The sequence below is a fragment of the Heliconius melpomene genome, chromosome 6 (genome assembly GCF_056956725.1).
Source record: "Heliconius melpomene rosina isolate 202511_hmr_F chromosome 6, ASM5695672v1, whole genome shotgun sequence".
Taxonomy (NCBI): domain Eukaryota; kingdom Metazoa; phylum Arthropoda; class Insecta; order Lepidoptera; family Nymphalidae; genus Heliconius; species Heliconius melpomene.
Genome location: NC_140394.1, coordinates 9,885,372 through 9,909,724, shown reverse-complemented (window position 1 = coordinate 9,909,724; position 24,353 = coordinate 9,885,372). Strand labels below are relative to the sequence as shown.

At 32.7% G+C, this 24,353-nt stretch overlaps 2 protein-coding genes across 2 annotated transcripts in view; one reads left to right on the top strand and one right to left on the bottom strand.

Moving 5' to 3' along the window:
* The window catches only part of Ance-3 (angiotensin-converting enzyme Ance-3), a 130,050-nt gene that overhangs the window by 81,029 nt on the left and 24,668 nt on the right, over nucleotides 1–24,353 (bottom strand). The window lies entirely within an intron of this gene.
* Nucleotides 21,340–22,960, top strand: LOC146538411 (uncharacterized). Its single transcript, XM_085186798.1, has 2 exons — nucleotides 21,340–21,490; nucleotides 21,675–22,960. The coding sequence occupies exons 1-2, from the start codon at nucleotides 21,479–21,481 to the stop codon at nucleotides 22,824–22,826; spliced, it is 1,164 nt and encodes a 387-aa protein (XP_085042924.1). The 5' UTR covers nucleotides 21,340–21,478; the 3' UTR covers nucleotides 22,827–22,960.

Below are 24,353 nucleotides of genomic sequence, written 5' to 3'. Positions count from 1 at the left end.
TACAATTTTCGATATTGTGTGTTGAATAGTCTTTGACGCCGAGCTATATCTTATTACCAGAGCAACGATATGAAAATGATTTATTCCCCCCAGTGGGAATATAACCCAAAACCATCGTTTACAGCCAGACACTGCCGTTTCGTCACGACGCCCTCGCATTATAATTATTATTTTAAATTAATATATAATAATAATTTGTAACACCGTGTTACATTAGTTCGATAAAACAAGGAAGTCTATAAGATATCTAACTATTATGCGATCTGATGTAACCAGATCTTATATTCCACAAGAAATACATTTCCTGAAAATTCATACGGTGTGAATATTGACGGCGCGTTTGTTATTTAAATTGTACTCTGTTTAGTTAAGTTACACGATTAAATAGTGTTTTTACATAATATTTTCTTGCTAGTTCCTCTCGGCAGAACTGCTTCCCGTGATGGTGGTTTATAAACACAATTGACGATTAAAAAGTTCTCAGAAAAGCTTACTAACAGCGCTTAGTTTAGCACGGCGTTTAATTCCGTAATGTTATGACGGATATTTGACTGAGAGTGTATGTGAAAAACGTGTTTACGAGTAATCTTTAAAGAATCACGATATATAGGCAGTACCATCTGCCTAAATATCGATAATAAAATACCATCTAGTGTTAAGGCACTCTGTGTGTACTCCGCCTCCTAATCAATTTTATGACATTTCGTGTTGATTGTGCTAAACCTTGCCTGTGTGATGGTTGTAGCTTCGAATTCTTCTTCGGGAGAATTCTAGTGCTTTAAATATTTTCATTTTCCTGATTCATTTAAATAAAATTCGTTATTGGATTCTGTTATTTAATTAGAAGTGATTAAGATAGGACGAAGTGAAAAATGGGTGTGATTTTCCGATAAGATTTTTGATTTTTTTGACTGAGTGATTTTTTTTGATACTGTACTTGAAATTTTTACTTAATATTATTATGAAAATATCAAAATATTGTAAATCGCAGGAACTAAGAAAAAACATGTTTTAAATAGCTTACAAGCCAAATTTTACAACTCATACGTACCTACATAAAATTTTATTTCCACAAATAAAAAAAAATACTTAGCCTTTAAAAGTCACAAAAAATAAGTGCTTGCAACAAAAATATATAGCAATAAATGTTTATTGAAATTTATAATATAGTTATTATAAACAATATTTTATATCTTTAGGAACTTATATGTTATATGAGAAACTAATTCCGTTCCGTTTAGCTTGCAATTATTGCAATAATTGCGAAAATTATCCAATAAATAATGTGAAATAAATAATAACTAAATTTGTATGAATTGTTTCATAATTATATTTACGCGTGTCCTGCCTTTTTGCCAAGTCTGAAGTAAAACTTGTGTTAAAATACTCTGTTCTTCACTTTTTTTGTTAAAAGACATTGCCAAACGAGCGAAGAGTAAAGCACACTAAGTTTTTATCGCACGAAGTAAGTTAAGAACATCCATATACTAGTTTTCGGCTCGCGGCTTTAAAAATTGAAATGTATTTAAAGTGTTATCCTGCAGTTACGAAAGAAATAAATATATTTAGAAAATGTATAGAAATTACTATGAAGCTATTTCTAACTCTTCTTCTTCTAAACCACCCAACGGATTTGGATGCGGTTTTCACCATTAGGTCGAGTTTTTCTCAGGGAAGGTTTATATATAGTTTATTATTTGTACATTCTTATGTAAATTAACATAAATACGATAAATATGTATAAAGTCCTACCCGCTGAGACACTTTGGCGCATGCGCTGCTTTAATGGTAAATACTACATGAAAAAATGTACTGGAGTATTGTTCCTCTTAATAAGATCTACAAAAAAGTCCGCGATGGCATATTCGTATCTTTTAAGAATAACGTGTAGTGATCATATTTCTGTCTAAAAATAGTAATTTCAATATATTTTTTATTGTGAGTCATATTTTTCCATAATGGTATTAATCCTTATCCTTTAAAATACTTTATTAATTTTCTACGTTAAACGAAGATAAAATTTGCTTCCTGCACTATTTCGAGATTGCGAATAGTTTTACAGAAAAACGCATTTAATTGTTGACACATCAGCTGTATGTTACTCAAGTTTCACTTATCCCTTACTCTCAGCATATAAATAAGTATATTAGTTACGTTGGCCATTTAATGTAGATCAAAACTGTCTTTTCTGTTTTTCATTTTAATAAGTACTTTAGAAGTTGTTACAATATCAAAAAATCCTTGCTGCGAAACGCGCCTCGCGACGTTATGCTTATACAAGCGAGTCCGCCGCGCCCGCCTGCCTTACATGCACCGGTGGTTCAGTGGTAGAATGCTCGCCTGCCACGCGGGCAGCCCGGGTTCAATTCCCGGCCGATGCATTCTATTTAATTTTCGTCACAGGCAGCCACGTAGTGCTTGCTTTTCATCAGGGACAGAATACCCTCTTCAGTATTACCCAAAGGCTCGAAAAAAAAAAAACCCGCCTGCCTTTATAGCAACGAAGATTTAGATGCGTTTGCACGTATTGGATAATTCGAGTTGAATGTATTATTTAATATCATTTAACTATCTAAAAATAGTAATTTAAATATATTTTAATAAGTACTTGAAAAGATTAGTAGCACAGATTTGAAATTACGGTACCTACTAAAAAATCCTTGCTGTGTAAAACAATTGGAAAATCCTTATTGAAACTACGAAAATGCGGGTTGCATTAGGGTTTAATTAATTTTCACATCATCTAAAGTGCTTTGCAAACATACATTATATGAATAATCCAGTAGTAAAAGCGGGCGAAGCCGCAATAGGGTCGCTAGTATATTATATAACTAATTATTGTGGTAAGTGTTAAGAGTCATGCGTGTTAAGTAATGAGCTGAACTACGTACATAATATGTATGTTAATATCGGTTCCTTCTTGTTTAACCTTAACACTGTTTCCTACATATACAGTGCTATAGCAGTATGAGATATCACATGTTAACTGGCGGAACTTAACGCTGCGGTTTACCTTTTTAAGAAAGCAAGGAAATTAAAAAAAAGAATATCGAATTTGACGCCGCTGTTATATTAGAATCTCTTACTAAGCAACTAAATAAGAATAAGACGCTTTTTATTAACACAGTAAACATATAACCAACGAGTAATATTAAAATATTTTAGGTCACTTAATAATAATTACTTTAATGATTTCTGCAGAACGGCTCGCTCGTAGGAGTCACACTCTAGTGCTGATGTGTGACGGACATATTGGCACATAAATACCATACCTGTGCGTGACTGTGCCTCTAGTGAAGGGTTGCTATAGCTTAAAGTATATAATAAAGGCAGAGAAAACACCACGGTAGTGTTAAAACACTGCGGTTTTAACTTTTCCCCTAATTCTTGAGATATTGCGTCTTGAGTTCTGGAACTCAACGAATGATTATTCCCTCGAGTGAGGTTTGAACTGCGTACTCAAGTATATAATTAGATTAGACATATTTAAGTAGATATATTTATATTATGAAAGCTTTCTTAATTAATAATTTGAAGCAGATTCATATTCTAGTTTTTTTTTTATTTGAAATATGAAATTTCTCTAGTGTTAAGACCCCCCGTTTCCCATTAAGACACTTCCGTTCTCCACTTTCCGCTCAATTCTAGAGGCATTCGTGTAGAGTGGCGGAGCTCAACGCCGCAATCTACATTGACATCAGAGCGAAGAAATGAAAATAAAAAATACTTAATTTCCTCGAGGGAGAATCGAACTCGATACCTGTCGCGTTTACAGTTACACCCTTCCGACCTGGATATATGTATATTTATTCTTCTTATATTCGTGTAGAAAGCGGAGAACGCAGTGTCTTACGTATACTGACTATACTTTCTTTGACAAACTTGTTATATTTGGGAAAATATATTATACAATTCTTAATTAACCCATTGAACTTATTAAAATTAAGTTACATTAGAACATTAGTAGAATAATATTAATAGACACAATGCTTAGATATACCTAGATATAAATTATCTTTAATACAATATTTATTTCCTATAATTTAATATTTAGAGCTGTTTATTTGATTGTTAATTTTTGCTAGAAGATCATAAAGAATGAAATTTATTATCCGCCCACTTCGTCATTTATCAATAATGGTGAAAGACCTATATGAAACACTGTTATTAAGACTCTTAAGTAATTCTGATTAGAAAACAAATAATTGTATATTACAAGCGGGCGAAGCCGAGACGGGTCGCTAGTATAAAATAAACTTACTAATAAGTTTGACCCCTATTAGATAAGTCAAGATGCTACTACTGTACCGCTTACCACGCTACATACTCTACAGCAATGACCTCCTTACTGAAATCCAGTTTAATTCACTTTCGTAGTAATGCACTCTCGTTTTCATTGCGTATGAAAACTTAAGCTTGTCGTCCAGCGGAGCTTAAGCTTTAAAGTTTATAATATATATGTTTTTAGCTTTACGCTTTTGAAGTGAACTGAACTTGGCGTTCCTTTGAAACTTCGCTCCTCTTTCCGCACGTTTTGACATTATGTGTTGCCTGGCGGAAGTTAAGGTGCATAATAATATTTATTAAAAAAATAATTCATTTCTAACATTTAAAGAAAATTAGGTTCACTTAAATTCTTTTAATTTTACAAATTCACTGGATCTCTAATTTTACAAGTTGATACAGTCTCGATGACAATACATTATTATGCCTTGAGTCCACAGGATTGACTGCAGCTGAAGGAACTCCTCAGAGCAGAGGCAAACGGTATGTGTTAAAACCAGGTCATAAAAAAAACAACCAAAATACAAAAATCTTGCTATAGCAAAGAAAAATTCAATACTTATTATCGATTTACCAAATATGCTTAATCTATTCTAATATTATCTATATAGATGAAAAGTTTATTTGAAGAATTATTTTTGTATTGCAACTGGTTAATCAATTCGATCAAATTAAACAATGGGAAGACGACATTAAAAAGATAACTGATCCAGAATGGACCAGAATTTGATTGGCAAAAATAAAGATTTTTAGGGAATACCTTTATCGACTAACTATAACAGAAGCTTAAAGTTTGCCGATAACAGCAATATAAGGCAAACAAAGGATTATTTTATTTTTATTTAATTATTTTGATATAACCCAATGTACCCTCGATCTGAGTTAGGTACCTGGAGTACTGAGAACGTGTCATACGTCATACACAACTCTAAATTGTTTTTATTTGTCTCAATTGGGACAGAGTTTCTTAACACTAGATTCTCAGGTTCCTCTGCATGTTATTTGCGAAAGCGAAAAAAAAACTTAAACGTATATAATAAGTACTTAACATAAAGTGATATAAAGAAAACAAAACAAAGTCCATATATATATTTACTTTCATTTTCGTACGCGTACGTCACGCGCGACGGAAATGAGGTTAGATGCAATGGAATCTTGTTTACTTCGATAAGTGAATATGTAACACTTCTAATACAATGGGTTCATTAAATTTTTTTACTAGTTTTACCCATCTCCCATATAAGGTGGGGTTTTTTCTTCTATTTAGTGACAATTAGTGTTGTAAGATAAGGGAAATGAAAACCTGTAATATATTAATATTTTTTTACGAAAATTGACACAGTTGAATTTATATAGAGAAAGTGTGTAGAATCATTTTTTTTAAAATAATGAATAAACGAGACATTAAATTTTAAAAAATATAACATTCAATTCAACAATATACAGAATTTGGTATTTATCAACAAAAATATAAGTTTGCCGCAGGGACACGCTTGCGTGCGATTGTAAACGCGACATGTTATGGGTTCGATTCCCATTCGAGGTAGTACATATTTAAAATTTTCTTTTCCTCGCTCCGGTAACGAGGTAAAGTGCGGCATTAAGTTCCACCACTCAACACGCAATGCCTCCAGTATATGGCTGAAGGTAGCGAACAGAAATAATATAATAGGAACGGATGTTTAGCACTAGATTCCCATACACTAGACCCCTCGGCGTCCCTTGCTATTTGCAGGATATATCGTGAAACTAAAGAATGAAAAATAGCTGACTGACAGACAACGCACAGCCAGCAACAGTTCCTTCTGAAATGTAGGGGAAAAGACGGGATTCCACGATACATACTTATGTAACCAGTAAGTTGCAGTATACAAAATGTAATTTAAAGTATAATTTGCTTCATCGATCAGCATTTACGATGATTATAAAGATTTAAAATCATTAACGTCATGTAACTAAGATAGATAACTTATTTACTGGTGGTATCAAATTACCATAGCTTAAAGCAATTTTAAAATTTTGCGAAATATAAAAACTTAGTTTATTTCCTATATTACATATTTGCACTTTGGTCAAAGATAACCTATAATAAGACACTCTATTCTCCATTTTCCGCCCCAATTTGAATCACTGAATGTTAAGTAAAAGCTTTATGCAGAACCTATCACAGCAGGAAAGTCAAAATAAATTGTCCCCTGAGCAAGAATTGAACCTACGAATCGAATTTATCACAACGATATCAATATGTCTTTTATATTAATATTTCTATAGCCAGTGCCATCTATGCTATATGAATAGAACAAACAAGTAAAGTTGTCTCGTAGAGTATAAAAGTAAAAGTAGAGTACGTAATAGTTTTAACATATGCCGTTTATTGCTATAACATATTGGCGCCACTTTTTATTTAATATTTATTATTAGTATAAGTATTTTTTTAAGCATGTGAAAAATACTGAATAAATTTAAATTCGAGATAATATGTGTTCATATTGGAGCGAGAAAATTATATTAATTCAGCCTCCTGAGTGAGAATCGAACCAACGATCATCGCGTTCACCATTAGACATCTTTCCACTGCAGCAGGACGGGTGGCTTATAATAAGTTTTAGGATTTTCACTTAAAACACTCTATATATGTGAAATAATTCATTCTTACCTAATAAAGAAGTTGACTTACCTGAAAAAAAAAGAATACATTAATATTTTTTTTAGTTAAGGTAAAGCAATTAGATTCTAATTAAAATTGATGTAATTGTATACTTACAATCTATCTACATATATTATGAACATACGTGTTATACCTTTCAATCTTTATGCTGTATTCCATATACAGAAGAATAAGCAGAGGATATTTAGTACTAAGACTCACCGTTGCCTGCTTTCTGCCTAACTTTCGAGATATTGTGAGTTGAGTGGCGGAACTCAACGCCGTGATTCGTCTTTTTACCACAGCGACAAAATGAAACACTTTATTCTTTGAGTGAAAATTGAACCCGTTGATTTTACGCGCAAACGCGGCTGCCGCTGTACTACTACGGCCTCAAATATGTCAATTTTCGATTTTGTTACGAAGCTTTCAAAATAAGCATTTTTATTTCAATTTTAGTTTGTATTCCGCTAGGCATGTTTGACAGTGACAACATAGACCCGTATTTACAAAGAGTTCTTTATAATAAGCTATAGGATTTTAATAATCTATAAATGAAAACGGCATCTCAAGATCGATATCAGAGATGAGAGGGATTTTACAAATATAAGCAATCAAGTCTAGACGAAATAACAGATATGTATTTATTCCTCGCATTTATTAAAAAAAAAAACATTTTCTTTCGTTTTTCCTTTAGGCTTTAAAGGTAAAAGTAAAAAAAGCTTATATACTTACATATATAATAAAATTACAATATATAAATTTAATTTTAAACATGGTCATTATTAGTATATACTCGTATTTCATACAGAAAGGGTCCGGTGTTGTATTACGAAACCGAGATTATCAAACGTCGGAAGGCTATCGCGCTCTGTTTACTGCAATGGAATTAAGGCTGATAAATTTATCTCGTCTCAGTTGGAACGACGAAATCTTGAGAAGTGTAATTTATTATATTATACTTTATTTATACACTACATGGTATTTGAGAAGTCAGTCATGGCGCAGGGGCAAGTGTGTGGCTGTAAATGGTGGGTTCGATCCCCACTCGAAGAAATGAAATGTTAATTTAAATGTATATTTTCTTTTTTTGCTGTGGTGTCAAGGTAAGGCGTCGCGTTGAGCTCAACATGCATCATTCTACCCGCAATTCCTTCAGAATTCAGTAGAAAATGGGGAACGGAATGTCTTAACACTACATTCCCTCTGCATATACTGCTGCGCGTGTGATACAGTGTGATGTTGATGATATTTAAGCAAAAGACGATAATAATTAATACTTGAGACAGCACGTATTGTGCGGCGGTTCCTCTCTCTGGAGCCCTAGATGGCTTGGACCCTTGTCCCGCCCTCGGAAGAGTGGTTTTTTTATATTTTTAAATGTATTTTTTTTTATAATAATTTATATTTATTATTTACAATCAGTTGTGCAAATATTTCGTTTCAGCATCACACTGTATAAAGTATAGAGAAGGGTAAACAGAAAGAACCCATTGGTAAGACACTCCGTTTTACACATACCCCCCATTTTTATAGACATTGTCCGTTAAATGGCGGAACACAACATCACGTTTTGTATTGGTATTAGAGGGAGGAACAGGTCATTCATTGAGTTGAGGACTCACCACGCAATTTCTCAAAATTTGGGTGAAAAGTGGAGACTATAGGGTCTTAATATTGGGTTCCCTTTGCCCAGCTCTGAAAAAAATCTGAATACCTAAGAAAAAGCGACCCTATATCTACAGGGTAATTTTAAAATATTTTATGTTCATTTATAATATCAACTGTTCTACATAGAGACAATTTGCAGCTCTAAAAACTAAGCTTTAGGCGACAATTATAGAAATTATATCAATTTTGATCTAGAATGGACTCTATTATTTTGATCGATTTTATATGTTGTAATATATCCGGTTATATGAGTTTTGCATTGTTTAACGCTACATTTATAATACACTAGCGGCCCGCTCGCGGTTTCACCCGCGTGAACTATGTTATTATTAATTTCTGTCTCCATGGCTACGTCCTAGTGACGTCTATGCAAAATTTGAGACTCCTGAACTTCGTTACTACAAAAATGCTTTTTGTAGTAACGAAGTTTCATACAAAGTTTCGACCCCAAAAACAACCCCTTAGAAATCAAATATTGCAAATTCCCGTCTTAGCGAGCACCTACGTCCTATAAGTAACTCCTATGCAAAATTTGTGATTCCTAGCACTTGTAGTTTCTGAGATTTCGTGATGAGTGAGTGACCTTTCGATTTTATATATATAGATATAGTGTGAATTATGTATTAACTGCTCTACATGATTGAGTAATGTCTTAAAAGAGAAAACGAAAGTAAAAAGTCTAAATTTACTTCATTATTATTTATTGATGTATCTAATAATAAGGCCTTCGTAGTGCAGTGGTAAAAATTTTGATTGTAAGCTCAAAGGGTTGTGAGTTCGATTCCTAATGGGGGACTGAATAAATTTCATTTACTCGCTCTGCTAGAAAATGTTTTGAAAATTTGGCGAAAAGTGGAGAACAGAGTGTCTAAGCTCTAGGTTTCCTATTCATACCCTCTGCTTGAATAAAAAATAATATTATAATTACGTATTTCCTAAGAACGAGTATGTTATCGTAAGTTATCGTGGTCGTAGATTCGATTCCCATTTTAGTGGAATGATTACATTTTAATAATATTACCTAACTTTTATACTACTACTACTTCTTTCTGGTAAGACAAAGCTTAGCGTTGAGTTACGTCCTTAATTACAGAAACCTGAAGCTTAGTGTGCTAATGGTTTTCTAAGTATCTAACGAATGTGCTATTTTATAGGTGTTTTACTTATCTCGAGCCTTTTAACTCATATTAGATTAGATAATATATGCTTCCATAATCTGCAACGTAATATCTGTAAAGATTATAGTGATATCAAATTCAAATACATCATTACCAAAGTGGTATACAATTTTTTTTAGCTGGGAACCTAGTGTCATGACACTTCGTTCCACGCTTACAATTGTGGCCATTACAGTGCAGGACTACAGGTGTGCGACTGTAAAAGCGACATGATGTGGGTTCGATTCCCACTTGAATAAATGCAATATTTAAAATTTTTATTTGCTTCGCTCTGGCAACGAGATAAAGTGCGACGTTGAACTCCGTCACTTAACACGCACAACAAGCTATTGGTAACACGCAATCCCTCCAGAATTAGGCGGAAAATGGGGCACAGAAGTGTCTTAACACTAGGTTCCCAAGTTCCCTCTGCCTATCCTGCTACGTGCAAGAAAATGCGTGAAGCCAAAAAAAAAAGAATAGATAAATAAAAGTTAAAGTTACGCTAAACAAACAAATAATTAAGTCAGAAGTAGATCACTAGATAAAATACATAGTGTGTTCGAGACGTAAAATCATATAGTAATTAACATTTATTATAAGAACTCGTAAAATATTGAATAACGCGCTTAGGTAACCCAATTACGTGGTTTCTTGTGGTTTTCATATTAAATATGAATGCATCTGGCTATTTAAATATGTGTTTGTTTGTATGTAATTTAAATATTCTGTGATAAAAAATTTATATATATATAAATGTCGATTTCATTGACTGTGTTGTGTGGGGAAAGTGCTAATCTCAAGGATAAATGGTTATAATTAAGGCCCCCTATAGGCTGGGATAGGATAGGCCAGTGTAGGCAAGAAAAATCTGATATTGAAACACTCCATTCCCCAGTTCCTGCGGAATTCCGAGAAAAACATAACATTTCGTGCCTAATTAACAGAGCGATGTTAATGAAATTAAATAATTCATACCCACGAATGGGAATCGAACCTTATATTGTATGTAAATAGAACTAGTACATATATTGTATTTAAATAAATTTTCTTTGTAATTTAAGTGTAATGTAATAATAATATGACGTAAGCTAGCGTTGTGATCGCGGCCGCACGGCCTTTCTTCCGCACATTAATTGTGCCGATCTGATGTACTGTGTTTATGAACAATTATTATTATTACTATAATCAATGTTATTAATAATTATATATTATTTTAATATATAAAAAAATCAATGAAAAATGGAAAAACTACATAGGTTATTTCTGCTAACGGCTAACTTATCTAGGTATAAAGAACGCGTAAAAATAATAAAAAATATATATAAATAACAATAGTAAATATGAACTGTAAATATGAAATGTGGTATATAGTGCCAATATTACAAATTAAAAGCACACTATTACATTAAAATATTAGGAAAATATTAAAGAAGAATGTCAATATATTAACACTGGCAATGGTTCATTAGTACCAAGTTTTTTTTACATGGGTTCGGCGGAAGGAACCTGGTAATATTCTTTATTTCGACACTTCCCTTCTCCAATTTTCGCTGAATTCTGGAGGCTACTCTTGTTGCCTCTACAAGAGCGAGGAAATAAAAATTTTAAACATTATAATTTCTCCAGTGGAAATCGAACCCACATCCCTTTGTGCCCCTGCTTCAAGATTATCCTGTATTTTATATTTATTTTTTATTATTATTTACTTTACAATTTTCACTGCGCCAGTACTGAACTGGGTACCGCCTGTGGTTGCAGTGTCTATGTACTTCCCTTGTTTCTACCAATATATTGTTTCATTTAATTAGATTAATATTATGTCACATACAAATTGATTTGGAAAAAGAATTCTAAACCTAACGCTTCGCAGAATTTTTATAGAAGAATTCCGCGATGAACGTGAAATGATTTAATGTAAATTATTATGTTTTTCCTCCCTTAAATAGAGAAGCTCGGCGTTAAGTTCCGCCATTCAGTATGAATGTCTTGAAAAATTAGGCGGAAGCTTGGGAAACCTACTAGATGAAGCCTCAAAAAAGATATAATATTATATCTCAAAAAGTTATGGTAATAATTGCTCTCGGTATTATAATACGTAACGTTGATAGCTTTAATCTACTAAACTAAAATATCTAATTTCAACAGTATCACATACACAAACATATACTCTTTTATTAAGTTAGTAAAAAATAATTACATAAATGTAAAAAGAGCAAGTTAAATCATTATTTTCTTAATTCGATAATAATATTATTATATTATGTCATACAAAGTAACTGTTATACAAATAGAATGGCGGGAGTGGCTGATGAATAAAATATTCTATTCTGAATTTAAGAATTCTCTTAATTTAAAGGTGACGGCTATGAGTTCAATGTCTATATAGGGGGAAGTTTAAATTAGACATATATTAAATTCATCGATATCCTCTATTCCCTATAAGACACTTTCAAATTGCCTCGACATAAAAGACAAATTAAAATATTAATTTATTTTCTTCGGGTGGAAATCGAACCCACGACCAGTCGCGTTTACAGTACGCTTATGCCCCTGCGCCTGACTGACCTCAACTATGTAATGACCTCTAAAAAAAATTTTATATAATAAATAAACTTTACATTTATTTGTATTTACAAATTTAAAGGAATGATCTTGAAATTTATCAATCTCTGAAAGAATAACAGGTTATTTTGTAACAACTAACCATATTTGTACGAATAACCTTCAAGGGCAACGAAAGTTCCACGTTATATGAAGCAATATATTTTATAGTCGATTAATATCAATTGTTTCACGCAATTCGTAAAGTATAAACATTAAGGCAATCGGTATTAGGAAACTGAGATAGTTTGTTTCGCAACTGGTTCATTATTGTCAGGAAGCTGAATGTATGTACTTACATATTGGATTGACCAATATTAGATTAGCCAAAATGTATACGTTAGTCGGTATCAAATATACCGCGGTGTTAGGTTACGTGAATTAATACGCAATGTCTTTGAAATGAGTGGAGTGATGGGAGGAAGTGGAGAACAGTGTCTTAACACTAGTTTCCGTCTGCTTGTCTCGCTAAATGAGTGAAGCAAAAATAAAAGAAAATATACCTATATGGTAAAATTTGGGCATACAAACATTTACAGAAAAATAATTTATAGGTACTTTTTCTGTCTCACACAGAATATTAATATACGTTAGTCTTTTATTTAATTTAAACATCTTTAATATCTTTTTTTTTCAAATGCCAAAATGCCTTCCAACGTTACAGGATATACAATAAAAATAATAATAAATATTTTTATGCACGGTAGCTATTCCACTGCTTTTATAGTCTTTTTCATCTACATCTACCCACTTTTACACGAGTACGCTAACAATATCTAAAAATGTTTGTAATGGCCATAGATTACTCTCTCGATATCTCGTATGTAAATTATTATTTAACCAATTTGTCTTATAAATAATTTAAAAGTTGCTAATAGTATTACAAACATATACAGAATGTTGAACTTTGCTTATAATATATTAGAAGGTCGCAAGTATTACATTTTTATATTTAAAACTATAGCTTAAATCAAAATATATATGTCACTAGTATATTTTTTACCAATCAACAAGTTATTTTAAATACCAGTAATGCATAGTATATATGTAATAACAACATATATAGAGAGTCACTGTCAAATATGCAATTATAAAGTGTAGATATTTCGCAGCATAAATTAGTGTGGTATTAAGAAATGTTGCCATTTTATTTACATGGACTTCTGGTTAGTTTCGTAAGTCATTTAACTACATATCATCATTCTACATACTCGTCATTAATCGCTACATTTTTTCTCAATTTATATCATCCATATCTATATTATAAATTCGAAAGTAACTCTGTCTGTCTGTCTGTCTTTTACGCAATCAGGGCCAAACCGCTAATTTAATTGTGATAAAATACTCATATAGAGATACTTGAGGGTCTCGGGATGAACACAGGATATTTTTTTTCTCATATTTGTAATATTTTCGATATATACCAATATATTAAAATACATATTAATTTGACATGCAATTTATTCTGCCATGTTAATAAAAACCGTCGCTATGCGACCGTTGCTAAGCAACGATTTGTAATTAAGTATTAAAAACTGAAAATAATTTCTTAAATATGTTTAATAAATATTCGTATAGTTCAAGCGGGCGTAGCCGCGTTTGGGTCCACAGTTCATATATAATTTTAAGATTCAAGGTTTGTTTTTTTTTTCTCACTCTCATTTACACGATGTCAAGGAAAATTAATATGCAATAAAAATAATAATTTGTTGTGGGGCGGTAAGGAAACTGGTGGTAGAATGGAAGTATTGAAGTTTTACCTTTAAATTATGATTTCTTCTTCTTACAGTCTTAAGGCGTCTAGTTACACTTCGTTCCCCACTTTCCACCAACCGGTATGAGATTTTACATGTTAACGAAATTTAACACCGCGCTTTGTCTACTTAACTGCTTCAGCAGTGCAGGAAGAAATATTTATATATAACCATTCGTGCGACTGGGAATCAAAACAGGACCATCGAATTTTCACTTCGGCCTAATGATGATTTATTTCATATTTCTTCTAACCACGTGGGCAAAGCCTATGAAGTGAAAATATGAAATATTTCATTTCCTCGAATGGGGGTTGAACTCATAACCTACCACATTTACATACATTATATAATCGCTGCCCTAAATGGGGATCGTACCCATAACCTTCACGTATCACGATTAAACTTCAAATATTACCATTTTTACAAATAAAACTGCTCTACAAGGTCTTCTGCGTAAAATATTTATTTATTAATTTATTTTAATTTTGATATGCTAATGGAGAATGTTTTTTTTTTATAACATAATCCCTTTCTCTGCGCGTAATTATATGTTTTTTTGAACTTATGTATAATTTATACATTCATTTTTAAATGACAAAAGCCTATCTATGGAGAAATAAAAAAAGCGAATAAAAAAGTAACTATAATTTTCAAGTAAATATAATTATTAAAAATATATTTAGTCAAGTATTTATGCTGTTGTGGTGACGGCGACAATTGTGTCCTAGTAAGCATGACGGTTACAGGTTCAATTCCCACTCAAGGGAATGTAATATTTAAAATTTTCATTTCTTCGCTATGGTAACCACGCAAAACTCGGTGTTGACTTCCGCAACTCAACACGCAGTGCAAGAATTGGGCAGAAAGTGATGAAGAATGGAAATGTCTGAATGGAGAACGTAGTGACTTTACTCCAGGTTCTTAGGTGCGTTATGTGCGAGATACAAAAATTAGAACCAACAATCATTGCCTACAAATAAGCCTCTAACAACTGCACCGTAACGGCATATAATAATTATATTATACGAATTATATATAATTATATAATTAAAAAAGTAAAAATAGAAAAAAAATTGAATATCATAAATAATTATATTACTTATACTTATTACATGAAGTTACGTATTACATTAAAACAACGGTCCTAATGCAAATGAACGTAACTTTATGTACAGTACGATCGAACAGTCGTGGCCGCCTTGAAACTAACTAGATGACTTTTTAACTCTAGATTATTTTCCCCTGGACTGTACAATAATAAAGTTCAGAAAACTTAACTTCAACTCGTTGGGTTGGGTGGCCACAACTCGTTGACCGCACTGTATACGAGTATTAAAGCAAAATATAGAGCAGTAAAGTTCTTGAATGCGCGAAGAAAGACTTTGCAAGATTCTTCTAGACTCTATAGCTTAGTTTTATTAACTTTCAAGATATATTCTACATATTGCAAGAGAAGAGAGAATCTAGTGTCCAGTCACTCTATTCGTCACTTTTCGCTTATTTTAGAGATAATACGAGTAAAGTGGCGCAACACTGCGCTCTCTCTCTTCTTTTAACGGACCGAAGACACGAAAATTATTATTAAAATAACCATTCCCCAAACGAGAATAGGTTTCTGAGCGTTTTAATAAGATTTTGTCTGTCTTCTTTGAATTTATATAGTGAATTTTTTGATGTCATCAATTATAACATAATTATGAACTAAAAATATGATAATAAACTAAACTTCTATTTTAAATTCCAAAGCGCGGGCTAAAGCTTCGCTGTTTTTAAACGGTTTTTTATTACCTAGTGTGTGAATATCACTTCAAATTTTTTTAAGAATATTCAATAATTATAAGGTTGTGTTTAATTCTCACTCGAGGAAATGAAATAATTAATATTTTCATTTCATTCCTCTAGTACTGAGTCAAAGTGCAGCGTTGAGTTCTGCCACTCAACCCGCAATGTTTCCAGAATTAACATTCTTTTATACCCATACGCATATATAAGTAAGTATAGTCTGGCAAATATGTTATTGATAATGGGAAGCACGCGCGGCAAATTGCGCAGAAAGCGTATTTTGATGTCTGCACATAGACACCCCGCTCACGCCGGACCGATTCCCCGTAAGGGCTCGCGGGGAATCGTTGCGGGGTGTGACCGGGCTACGGTACAGTCGAGTGCAACGCTATCAGTTCATTACTATGAAATATGAATATAATATCATATGATAGCATCATATATACGGAATGGCGTAATAGAGTATATTTGTCTAGTAATATTATAAAAATTAGTAAAAAACACCAAAGCAACATGCAAAATGAAGATATGGTAAATTGAAAAATTAAATAAAAAACTGAATTAAATTATTATAATGAGGCCACATACAAATCTTCTCAATCCAAATTCAATAAAAAAAAGTAAAATTTAAAAAGTAAATTTAATATATAAAACATGCAAACAAATACAAGATTTTGGCGTTAGGCAACATGCAAAATCAACTTATGGGTAAGTAAACAATTTTTTTGGAATAATGGAAATAGAGGTCTTAACAAATAAGTTATGTTAATAAATTATATCTCTAAATTAAATCAAAACTTTATTACCGTTTTATTTAAAACGTTCATTAATGCATGCAAAAAAGTAAAAAATAAAAATTGACAAATAATAAAGCAAATAATCAAAACAGTAAAAGGCATTTTTGTTTACAATTAATTTTATTCTTGTTTGACCAATATAGTGTGAGCTCGATTGTACCTTTAAAGATGTGTGGGTGCGAATTTCCTGTAAGGACGTAGCACTCACACTGATGCAAATGGCAAACTATGGCAAAGGGATACCGCACTCTCTTTTTTTGTACCTCAAAATTTATTGAAATAATTTACCCAATATTATTTTCTTTTATATAATCTTTAAGAAGTTTAAATATTGCCAGATATTTCTTTATTCATATTGCATAGTTTATAAGCTTGTATTATGCACACTGAATGTTTATGTTGTACATAAGTGTGTATATAGTATATACACATATACGTAAATATCATGTGCCATTAGTTATATAAGCAGAAGCTTAGAATTGACTAATTAGTTATTGACTCAAAAATGTTAATATACTTTCCGGGCTAGTCTTGATTTTATTCTCGACAACAATGTATGGAACAGCTGATTATTTTGCGATATTTAGATATCCTCATAAAATTTTCGTTTTGTATAATTTACTACAACATAAACATGATCAGATATTTTAATTATCGTATAGGTAAATGTGATTTGCTAAGCGTGAGGTAAAACAACATAACAGGGTAACACTGATCGAACGTTCTCTGCGCATACGTATACTGCGCAATTTACCGCGCGTGCTTCCCATTATCAATAACATATTTGCCAGACTATATATATTGGTACTCTCTATGTGCGAAATGTGATACCCTTGTACTACTATTGAATTCCACTAGGAAAATTATTTATTCTTATCATATTTCCTGTATTTAGTAGAAAAGGTAGTGTGTTGTGTGAGGGCTAAAGCGTGCAACTGTAAACGTGACAGGTTGTGGGTTCGATTCCCACTCGGAGGAATGAAATATTTTATATTTTCATTTCCTAGCTGTGTTGACGGAAAGTGGGTTACACCCTAACACTAGGTTCTCTCTACCTACCCTGTTTTGAACGGGATACAACACAAAGTAGTACTAAAACTCTCTGCTCTCCGATATTCACCCGAATTCGGAACACCATATCTTGAGTGACGGAACTAAATGCCTGTCTTTATCATATCCAGAGGGGAAAATATCTAAATATTATACTCATATTCTGACTGAATGAATGTAAACTGACTAAATCACGTTTTATGGTAAAAAATACATAAAAAACATTACATTGAATTGATAAACATTATAATACAAATGTATGAAAGCTTGAGATTATTTGGCATCTATTTCACACTTATTAAAATTTAAATAAACGCTTTTTAATGTAACCTACTATTTAGTGTTCATGATGATTTTTTAGAAATGTTCTTAAAGTACTATTTTAGTATCATTTAATTTTTATTCCGCTCTTGCAAAACAAACCGTGGAATATTTATTTAAAATCAGCTTCACGCAGTATCCCGCACACAGCTGGGTAGGCATAGGGGACCAGTGTTAAGAAACTCCTTTACCCACTATCCACCGAATTATGGAGGCATTGCGTGTTGAGTGGCGGAACTCAACGCCGCGCTTGGCCTTGGCATCAGATCGAAGAAATGGAAATTAAAATTTAACAACAGATCCTCGAGTCTAGATTGCACCCACAACCATTGATTTTACAGTCACACTATACCCCTGTGTCACGACTGGCATCGTTACTCAGATAAAAAAATTTAAGTGAATTAATTCCTCTACTCAGCAAGCGGAAAGTGGTGTACGGAGTGTCCCAACCCTCTGCCTACCACGCCATATGGGGAATAGCGTAATAGTATTGAAACAAAACTATTATAATTGTCTTTAAATTGCATTAAAACAAGAGCAATATTAAAATTTATAAAAATACATACCAATGTTAATTAAACGATAGTTTCAAAATATGACGGTTTAAAAATATGCATTTTTGTATAAATATAACAATTTTTATATGATTTTGTAAATTTTTCGTAACAGGTTATTGCAGTGGTTTTACATTAGCATAATTTTCGTAAAACTATAATTACATTTAAATTTGCAAATTTGCAGATGCTTTTTACGTCAAAATAATATAACTAGAAACAAAGGCATTTTATGATTATTATTTTTTTAGCTTCACACTGTATCCTGCACATAGAAGGATAGGCTGAGGGAACATGGGAACCTAGAGTTAAGACACTCCATTCTCATTAAGAGCGTAAGTGTGGTTAAATATTTTATTACCTCGGCCGGGAGTCGAACCTACAATCTGTTGCATTGAGTGAAGAGCACGCTTGTGGTCCTGCGCCACGACCGACCTCAATCTATCCTCAATATATTTAAATATCACATAAAATTAAAAAATACAAAATTACAAAAATATAAGTAACCTGTTATCTTATATTCGTTAGTAATTTAGTAAATCAATATTGCACTTTTAACTCCAGCTTCGACCTCGAGGTCGATTGGAAATAACTAAGAGTTGTCAGTAGCATTCGAAGTTCTCGAAAATTATGAAGTCAAAAGTACTCTTCAGCTTTATAATATTAGAACAAAAATTAAAATTACTTAATAAAAATATAATAAATGATTTATGTTACAAGTAAGAGATCCGCTTTGGCGCCATAGCGCAGCGTTGAGTTTCACCACTCAACGAGGCGGAACGGAACATAATTTAAGAGGAGTGTCTGAACACTACGTTCCCAGTTTCCCTCTGCCTATCCTGCTATGTGCGGGATACAGCGTGAAGTTAAAAAAATGTGCCACGTAAAAACTTAAATTATGCTACGTAACGCTTCATTAACTTGACTCCAGTTCGCTAGCTACTTAACGTATAGTTGTTCGACAAAATTATTACTGTAGTAACTTTGATGGATAATATTAATAGCCTACTTTTTGTTTGTAATTAGCGTTGTTTTACAGCGAAACGTTCACGTAACTAAAGTAGAGATGGTAGAGTTTCCTAGTTTCAATTTTTTTTTTATTATTTCTTATTATATAAAATCTTTTGTATATAAATCTGTATATAATCTGTATCCGCGAAACGAAGAAATGAAATAAATATGAGAGTGAGAATCGTAGAGAAAACCCAAACCCTTGAGTCCTTGCCACGCCAGGGCGGCCTCTTTTTAATTTTTATCTCAGCTTTCCGTAAGACACCCAAGAAGTCATATCATATCATATTAGTTTTTGTTAAAAAAAAAAACAAAGGTTGCCTGTAAGAAATCACTTACAGTGATAAGGCCGCCTATGCACTGTATCTAAATTACAAATTTAATTGTATCTTCTTTGTGCAATAAAGTGTTTTTGATTGATTGATTGAAGTCAGGCACTGACTAACGATTGTGATGTTAAGATCAAGATAGAGAGAGAAAGAGATTAGAGTATATTTACTAATATACTAATAAAATCTAATATATTTCCCTGTTTGATTCAATTATTTGCGGCTTTGGTAGGCAGAATGAGCCTAGTAGTTAAGTCACACTGTTCGCATTAAGAAAAGCTTTAAGCTATATTCCACACATTACAAGGTAGAGTCACCATAGAAGTCACTTGAGAATCTAGTGTTAAGACACTCCGTTCACATTAGGTCACTACAGTATACTTTCCGCTGAACTCTGGATTCATTGTGTGTTGAGTGACGGAACTCAACCCCATGCTATGTTTTGTTACCAGAGCGAGGAAATAAAATAATATAAAATACTCCATTCTCCGATTGAGAATCGAACTTACAACCATCGTGTTTATAGTCATACGCTTATTTATGGCTCTGCAGCACGACGGCCTCATTTATTTTAAAATAATATAAATTTGTGTAAGTATATAAATTTATATTTATTTCGCATTATGTTTATATAATCTTATTAATATGTTACATAGCCTCATATTATTCATATAATATGTTCATCGTATACATCTTTCTCTGTTCCAATTTTTTGCATATATTATTATTTATATATTTCGAGATTATTATTATTATTATTATTTTGATTTTAAAACGTAAAAACGGGAAAAACTCGTTTTTCCATTCCCGTAGGACATACTATCGTAGTGCTCCCCTATACTCCCCTAACCTAAAGATATATCAAGTTTCAATTTTCTAAAGCCAGTAATTTTGGCTGTGCATTGTCTATTAGTTACTAAGTAATAAAAATGTGATATATATATCACATCTATATATAGATTACTGATATAAGACGGAGTGTCTTGGCATTACGTTCTTTCTACTTACCCTATTATGGGGACTGAAAACTGTGTAGTCATACTATTTCTAATAGTTTGAAAATATTAAATTATAATTTTTTTGAAAAGCTATAAACTATTAACTAAAAAGGTGACTACAAATTTAATTAAACACATACACATACATATTAAAACATGTCAAGAAACAGAATGACAAAGTTAAGCAGCTTAAAATCAACAAAAAAATCCCTATGATAAACTGATAATTTTAAATATCAATTCAGTATTAGTACCAGATAATCAATAAGGGATTTTACCTAAAATAACTTTTACTAATAAACTAATAAAATTGACTAAAACCTATTTTTTTATAATATTATAAATCGTGATCTTCGTTAAAAAAAATATATACAACACACACACACGTACAGAGTTGGAAGAGCGAAAGTGTTTGCCTCATTGATCGACGAAACCACTTGCACTCGCTATATAACCACCCGCCAAGTGTACCACGGCACACTCCTGTGCAGCCTTCGCTGAACATCATACAAAGCGACAATGAGGCTCTTGGTTAGTTAAGAAATATTTAATAATATATAGAATTAAAATTTGTTTCAATATAAAGAATTTTTTAAATTAATTTGGCAAAATTATTTTTTTTTTTTTCACTAACCTGGAAACTATAGAAATTGTTGATTTTTTAATTAAATTAATCTTATTTTGTCGGCTATAAATTATAATTTTTGTTTTACAGAGATCTTCCTTCATCCTGGCCGTGGCTATAAGCCTGGCCACGGCAGAGGAAAAGGCGGAGAAGGATTCAAAGGCTGAACCTAAACAGGTTGAAGAAAACAAAAAACAAGACAAAAGAGGTCTCTCGGATTATTATGGTGATCACGGATATGGAGACAGCAGCGGATACGGTGACCATGGTGGATTTGGAGGAAGTCTTGGTGGATATGGCGGACACGAAGAACATGAGAAGACCATCACTGTCATCAAGAAGGTTCCTGTGCCATATCCAGTGGAGAAGCACATTCCCTACCCAGTGGAGAAACGTATACCAGTACCAGTCAAAGTACCCGTGCCACAACCATACCCAGTAATTAAGACTGTACATTTCCCAGTCAAGGAAACAATCAAAGTACCTGAATATATTCCCAAGCCTTACCCTGTGACCAAACATGTGCCAGTACCGGTGAAAGTACATGTGGACAGGCCAGTTCCAGTCAAAGTATACGAACATGTGCCCTACCCAGTGGAGAAGCACATCCCTGTGCCCGTGAAAGTCCATGTACCTCATCCCTACCCAGTGGAGAAGGAAGTTCCTTTCCCAGTCAAGGTACCAGTGAAAGTACATGTGCCGTACCCAGTCGAGAAAATCATCCATTACCCTGTTAAAGTGCCAGTTGACAACCCTGTGCCAGTCCATGTTGAGAAGCCAGTCCCAGTCCACGTAGAAAAACCAGTGCCCTACCCAGTGGAGAAACCCGTGCCCTACCCAGTGAAGGTTCACATTGACAACCCAGTGCCAGTACATGTGGAGAAGCCCGTGCCCTACCCAGTCAAGGTTCCAGTACCAGCACCTTATCCAGTGGAGAAAGTGATCCCTTACCCAGTGGAGAAAAAAGTACCTATCCCTGTACACATTCCCGTGGATAGACCTATCGCTGTCCCAATTGAGAAACATGTGGCGTACCCAGTGGAAAAGCATGTACCTTACCCCGTGAAGGTGCCAGTACCAATTGTCCACGAGGAACACCATGGATACGAGAGTCATGGATACGAGAACCAAGGATACGAAGGCCATGGACACGAGAGCCACGGATACGAGAGCTCTGGCCTCGAGGGCGGCTACGAAAGCCACTTCGGAGGATCCGACGGTAGTCATGATTACCATCACTAAACAGAACTGATCTCTTTTATTTTGTTTTTGTAGCTTTAAATGTTGATTTGTGTTTAGGCTTTATTAAGTATTTTAATTTACAGAAATGCATATGTAAATATACCGAGAGTATTACATTACATACATATATTTATCATTTGATTTTTATTATGAAATCTTGTCATTTTTAATCGTATTAAGAAATTGCTTTCGCTATGTTTGTATCACAGCGGTCAATAGTATTAACTTTCTTACAAACTCTCACTAATTGAATGATATGACGAAAAATATATATAGTCATATATATGACTTGTCATATATATACATATATTAAAAAATCGTACAAAATATTGGAATCACGCCTATATTTTGTAAGCAGACTTGCTTACAATTACTGTCTTATTGCGTAGTAAATCTGATTCCGCATATCCTCATAACGTTACATAAAAATTTACGTAACGCATCATAAAGATCACAGTTAAACCATACATTGAAGAAATTTATTTAAATTAAACTAATATTTAACTATTTAACTGTTATTTATTTAAAAATAATATTTCTTTTAGTTGAAATTGTATAAGATATATAATTACTGAGAATCTATTTATGTAACGTACATTGATTACATAGAAAAACGAACAATGTACAGCTTCCTTATTGTAGTGGCATAGAAAACTTGAAATAATTACTTGTTTGTATTCATTTCTTCATCTCTATTCTTCATTTCTTTTAAGACGAAAGGAAATGAATGAAATAATAGGCAATTTTCAAAGGAAGTCTAAAAGTAGATTATTTTTCAATATTAGTCCAATGCTAAATAGACTGTATCTGTACTATAAATGATTCCACGACGAAATTTTTAAAAACAATGTTTATAGCTTCATGCACTATCCCGCATATAGCATATAGAATAGGCAGAGTGTTAAAACACTATTCCAACCAAAAAACGCCGCGCTTGGTATATCTTGTTTCATTACCTCAATTAAAATAACTTTCAATAAAAAAAAACTTCACATGTAATGTTACATGACAATTTTAGTGTGACTTAACGGATTATAATTCGTTACGAAACGAACGTTAGCGGTGCGTTGTGCGAGCTTGGAAAACAAAAGAATAGCATATATATGTAATATGTATGTAAGTACGAGTATAAAGAGAATGTGATCTACATACATAACTGACGCGTTACACGAAATAGTTGAGCGTTCATAATAAATCTAGTCTAGTTTCTTAATATATCGCTTCCTTCCTTCTTGTGGATTACGGCAATCGTTTTTTTTTATTGGGGTTCCGTATCTCAAAAGGAACACGGAACCTGAATAAGATCATTTTGTTATCCTTTTGTATATATATTTGCCTGCTCGTTTTTTAAGGCCATTTTTGCCTCTAAATCGTATGGAAACTATTCTATGTCTACCCAAAATGAAAACTATTCGAGTGATCAAGAAATAAGTTCAAAAAAATATTTTTACAAGAACAAATATTACAAACCCATATTTGTAGTTCATTACAAAGTAAGTGGATACGCAAATTTTAAGTTAGATACTT